This window comes from Leptinotarsa decemlineata, unplaced genomic scaffold (genome assembly GCF_025532065.1).
Source record: "Leptinotarsa decemlineata unplaced genomic scaffold, Ldec_3_MD MMD2_tig00000690_RagTag_RagTag, whole genome shotgun sequence".
Lineage (NCBI taxonomy): Eukaryota > Metazoa > Arthropoda > Insecta > Coleoptera > Chrysomelidae > Leptinotarsa > Leptinotarsa decemlineata.
Genome location: NW_027412554.1, coordinates 1,737,454 through 1,743,711, shown reverse-complemented (window position 1 = coordinate 1,743,711; position 6,258 = coordinate 1,737,454). Strand labels below are relative to the sequence as shown.

The window sequence follows — 6,258 nt, the reverse complement described above, 5'->3', positions numbered from 1 at the left end:
GACTCTCATGTTCGTATACGAACCATTGATGATACCATCTACTTGTTATGTTGGTGCTGTTTTAGGTTTTATTCCCATAGAAATAATAATGGGGGTGAGTATCAACATATTGATATCCATTACACTATTTCGATGATGGGGATGACGCAAACTTTTTGCGAAGCTTGTGACAGGCCACTGACGAATTTTCGTCGATTGGATGTTTGCATAATTTGTAACCATGTACCCTCACAATGATTTGTTTTAATAAATATTATATATTTTTTATTGTTGTTGTTTTTTTTGTTTAACACTAAACCTTTTGATGGAAAAAAATCAAGTCCTTCTCAAAAAAAAATTATTGACACAAATAGTGGGTGAACTGAAGTGTATGGTTGGATATCCAAACTGTTACTAGTTGATTTCGAATATATCTTCCAATGATTCGTTGAATGTATGGGACTTTTCTATTTTTTTCTATCAGATATGAGTGATACATATGGGTCATTAGCTTTAAAAAAAAATATTGGGTTAGGTTGAACACTGCCCCAAACCACGCAGTATTCCGTGTGCACCAACCAGATTATGTGCACTCCGAGAAAACTAACCTAACCCAACCATTTTAATCGTCATCTATAATGATTATGTCAGGATCCGGAGAGTCGGGTATCTCGAGGGGGTCATCGAATTGATTTTGTTCTCCGACTTGATCATCCAAATACGGCTCCATAATGTGGGGGCTGGGTGATTCTTCCCGAACTATCAGAAAAAACTCGTTCATCACCCCAAAGTCGGCATCTGGATCCATTGGGTCATCAAATTGGCCATACTCATCAGCTTCATATTCGAAATAACGTCGTTCCTCATTCAAATCAATGGTGGTATCTGAATACCCATCGAAGTTGTCCGGACACGTTGAAGTGATATCTTGCACTTGGATATCTCCATAGGACGAACCCTCGGGAGAATCGACATGAGGCTCACTTGAGGAATCAGCTTCCTGCACAATTGGAGTTACTCGATTCATGATGAGTGAACAAGTCTATCAGTTATTGAGAATGCAACCTTTATTATATGATTTGTAGGAGGAGGGAGAGTGGAGGGGGTGATGGAGGGGGTGATGGAGGGGGTAGAAGTATTTGTTAAATGAATCATAATATGAGGGATGGAAATGAAAAAACAGATGTGGTCAGCTTCACTCCGCTTCGCTCCGCTCCGCTTAGAAAATTTTTCGACCCGCGGATTGAATTAATTCGCGATCGCCGTTGAAATTATTCTGCGGATTCGCGAATTTGCTGTCACGGCCACGGATCCGCGGATAGCCCGCCGATAGAACGGCGGATTATCCGCGGATAATTTCAATTCGCGACCGCGAATTAATTTAATTCGCGGGTCGAAAAACCGCACAGTTAACAATACCTTAGGAGTTGAGGATATGTAGTTTATTCCCAGATATCGTACATCACATGTATATATTAAGTAAAACATCACATATATATGAAATAAAATACGCTATTTTCTCTATGGATCATCATCAATTGATTCGTTTTGCAATCCGCTCAGGAGAAAAATTTCACCTAAACTGACCTAACCTAACCAACTGTATGCAATCATTTATATTCACATCTACTTATTCGAACACACTAAATGATAGTTACTTCCATTATTCATCTATTCTTTCCTGTTTTTTTTCATTAGCCAGCTGCCACACCCTTATAAATGACAACCATCAGAAGTCGCAACTTGTGTGAGCTAATGACTTATGATGTAACGTCTATTTGTTGAACTACTCTAATGAATAATTTCTTTCATTATTTATATATGGAAACGTCATATTCGAATTGAATGATGTTGAGGGATGGGGCAAGGTTTTCAGCTTCTTTATTATTAATCAAACTCATTAGTTTTACCATACAAAGTTTATTTCTCCTAGATCTTATTTTGAACTAACCCATATTGCAAATAAATACTAACATAGATTGTACTATTTCTGTGGTTAATTTCTACATGCTAAATATGGCTAGAACATGACTAGATTAAAGGAATAAATACTGCCCCAACCTCGCAGTATTCTGTGTGCAACAACCAAAGTATATGCACTCCTTTCAATTCCTTGTTTATTTTTTATTTAATTTTATCATGAAAAAAATTACAACCTTAAAATTAACATGCAAAAAATATTTTTTAAACAACTTAAATATATCTTAAAATTAACATGCACTACATATATACATATATTTACAAATCCATCGGTAAGCCGGCAATCATGTCCTTCCATCGGCGCACCCGAGGCTCGTACTTCTCAATGTAAGCCACTAGCTCGCCTTCAAGTTGATCTTCTTTGCGAAGATCCGCTTCAATGCGAGACAGCTGCTTATCTAATTCCCGCCTGAATGCCATCAATTTTTGCACTCATGGCTCTGCGGCGGGAATCGCACTCACCTCGACGCTGTCGCTTCTTGCTCAATTCATCCATCACAGATCGCATGTATGAGAAAGAATTAACAACTTTCCGGTCCTCACATGTGCTCTGTGACAGAGGAACTTCCGCAGCGACCTCTCGTGTGGGCGAAGTAATGTTTTCCTCAGGAAGGGCTGGTGAGGTTGATCTCCCATCCTGATGTAAAGGAGATGGACTAGCTTCCCGATGGACATCTACAACCACTTGCACCTGGTGGACGGGTGCTACAAGGGAGGATGGTCCAGCTTTAGATATTTCCGAAGAACGGGTTGCTTCCGGCCAAGCTCTAATGGCCGTGTTTCTTTCACACCTTTTTCTGAAGACGCTCAGTTTATCGCCCTTCCTCCGGATTGATGGCTTCGACTTCGACTTCGCGGATGGTGGTTTCGTCTTCTTGGAACTCCGCTCTTCAGACTTCACCACCTTGTTGTTGGCCCGTATCCGCTTCTTCGGGTTTTCAAACTCATCCTCGGAGTCGATCTGGGATAACACACCAGGTAGCTGTGCCAACATCACATCTTCCACATCCGATAGATCTAGAAGATCTGGCAGTGGTTCCTCCAAGTTTGGATTCAACGTCTCCAACAACCCTTCCAAACTCTGAGACGTCGGTACCGCCTCGATGGATAAGTCCATCATTGATTCCGTTTCCTGGTCTGGGTTGAAATCACGAAAGAGGGACTTGACATTGGAAGTCATCGTCGTCGGAGCCATCGTTGCCATCTGGGTCCTAGGTGGCTGGATCACCACGTCCTGATGGACAACCACCCTCCTGCGCATGGCTTCATCTAGCTGGGCTTCAGTTAGCGGGGTTCCAGCCATTAACCCCTTCCTGCGCATGATCTCCCTCTCTTGGGCTTCAGTACGAATGGTTCCATCCATCAGGGCAGCTCGTAAGAAAGACATGCTTCTGAAAAAAATAAAATATAAGTCAATACAATATATATATATATATATATATATATATATATATATATATATAGTTATTGAAATTATGAACTTACATTGAATCGAAAAAATTTCCACTGGAAGCAGGATGGCTCGACTGGGCACTGGAGGTGAGTTCACTCGAAGGACTACTGCAAGCTAATGATTTACTCTGGCCTCCTCTCGCATTTTAAAAGGATAAGCTCCACCCACTTCCCTCTCTACAACCCCACCATCAGTTGTGCACTGTGTGGGGGCTGTGGTGGGGGTGAAGTGGGAGAGAACGATAACATTCATTTACTATATTCAATTGGTATGAATTTTCCAATTATTGTTGAACATTAAAAAAAATGGGTATGTATATTTTTAATATTCAATTAGTCAATTGCTCTTCCAATAATTCAATGAGTAGATCTAATTTTCCATTGCCGACATTGCTTTCATCTTTCAACACTTCCAAAAAAATTCTGAAATTCTGATTGGGGCATGTTTGATAAAACTCAATGTCATTATGTCTCCAAGGTAATGTCTTGGTGGTATTAGGTATTATGAACCTTTTATCATCCTTATGTGATAGAGCAACTTTATTGCACATCAATGTATATACTTCATGTAAATCACTTCGAAATATATTCATCTTTCGCAATATTGTACCACCTGTTTCAACAATCTTTATGTAATCATCAACTGATATTTGATTTCTTATAACGGATTTTTTGATACCTTTTGCCTTCTTTATTTCATCTGATACACTTTGAACGTGATAAGCTTTGGCACCTGTGCCGTGGAAACTAATGATGGGATCATTCGGGAGTTCATCCTTCATCTTTCCAAGTATCGACTTCCTTACTGGCACATTGAATTTATTATTCATTACATAGTTGGAAGTGTCAAATTTATCAATGTTCTCACTCATGAAATCATAGAAATTATCAGTCATTATTTTCAATATCAAAGAATCCGTATCGGTATATAGAAGAGAAGCTTGAGATCCGTAATGCTTCTTGATGACGTCATAGAAGAAGTCGTAGATAACAGTTTTCGACATATCCAATATGCAAAATCCCAGATATAATGGTTTATTGTAGCAAACCTTAACTCTACCCATATGAATGGCGACAAAGTCTTCCGAAAATATAGATAATGTTTTGAAATTGGGACGAGCTATAAGAGCGTTGGCACCCATACCTCTTCTTATAGATTCCTAATGTGTAACAATGCGAATGTCTCTTCTATTATTAACATTCTCCATTGTTTTACCATATATGGAATTCACGTTTAGTTTGAAATAGTTCTTCTCAAACTTATTCTTGGCATTATTTCTTAGGGTTGTATTCAAATCAATATATTTCTTCAACCATGGTGATTGATTGAATCTGAGAATTCTATGAGTTCTCATCACCATCAAACCATTACGAACCGCCTGTTTCAAATTTCTATAGTGCAAAATATATTTTTTTTTATCATTCAAATTCGGTATGAGTTTGGGTATTTTAGACTTTGAACCAGGTGGTATAATGCTCTCCACCAAAAATGGCAAATCTGAATGTACATTATGAAGGATGAAGGTTCGTTGGGATTATAATTTGGAAGAAATTGATTATTTGCAATATGCTTCCTTTCCGAACATTGGCTAACACCGCCACGTATACCATTTTGGAAAAAATGTACCATATCGATATCAGTTAGTAATTCTAACTCGACACCTGTAAACTTCAACATAGCATCCCAAGATAGACCTGGAGATGTGAAATAATGAGCAGGATCCAATTTGTATGTACCCAAACTCATATTTCTGAAATTTTCAAAAATATCACACAACAACAGAACATCAGATTTCAAGTAAATGTCAGAATATTCACCTAAATCCCGACAATTGAACATGCCCCATACCTGTTTCACTCTATCATAATCCTCATCAGAAATATGCTTCTCATTCAGTTTATCATAAAAGTCCAACTTCGATGGTATACTTGAATAATTCAATTTATCCAGACAATCGATAAAGTTATAAGGAAAAACACCTTTCTGCCTCATTAGCTGAAATTTATCATTTTCTGGATAATATTTTTTAGTTTCAACAAAATGTTTTTCATCCAAATTATCACCCAACTCTTGTAGAGATGCAGCCAAATATTTGAAGCTGTCCACAAATCTCAATTTCAAATATTTTTTTTTATTTGACCATTTCGATACAATGTATTTTCCATGAATAGATGTTTCGTGAAAGAAACATATTTCTCTTTAATTTGAGCGATGACATCAACTTTATTTTTATCGGTACATAACTCCTTTATGAATAAGTGGCAGTCATACCCGCTGAGATTATGGAAAATGATTGGAATGAATTCGGGCAATTTGAAATTGAGATTACAAATGGAATGAGTAGCTCCATTTCTTTTTTTCCCCGTTAGATGGTGATGATCACGTACTTTAATATCACCCTCTTCAAATTTAATTCCACATATCCCACATGTGGTGGCAATATTGAAGTCATTCTCTTCCTCAGCAGTCAAAGGACTCATCGGAACCACATTTTTCAAATATTTGTGATATATATTGGTTACGTCAGCCTCCAAGTTTGAAACAAACACTTTAGCTGCATCAGCACCTCTGTATAATACAAATTTGGAGATTGAATCATCAAAAGAGCACTTTATGATATATGAGAAAGCATATGGTTCATGAAGATAAGTTTTATTTGTGAAAGAGTGTGCAGGATTTGGTTCATTTGTGTGCACTGGTTTCAAAATAGATTCAAAATCAGCAAACACAACGAATGAAACTTTCAATTGTTTTTCGAAATTTTCAAATTTCAAAATATTTTCAGGTACACATTTACCAAATTTGTCAATTCTTAAATTAGTGTTCGGTGTTGTTGTTGAAATATG

At 37.6% G+C, this 6,258-nt stretch overlaps 1 protein-coding gene across 1 annotated transcript; it reads right to left on the bottom strand.

The window, feature by feature from the left end:
- Nucleotides 1–2,353: 2,353 nt before the first annotated feature.
- On the bottom strand, nt 2,354–5,443 carry LOC141482099 (uncharacterized). The gene is made up of 2 exons (XM_074174696.1): nt 3,445–5,443; nt 2,354–3,350 (listed from the first exon to the last, which is right to left on the bottom strand). Exon 2 carries the CDS (start codon nt 3,344–3,346, stop codon nt 2,354–2,356), a length of 993 nt encoding a protein of 330 aa, XP_074030797.1. The 5' UTR covers nt 3,347–3,350; nt 3,445–5,443.
- Between the last annotated feature and the right edge of the window lie 815 nt (nt 5,444–6,258).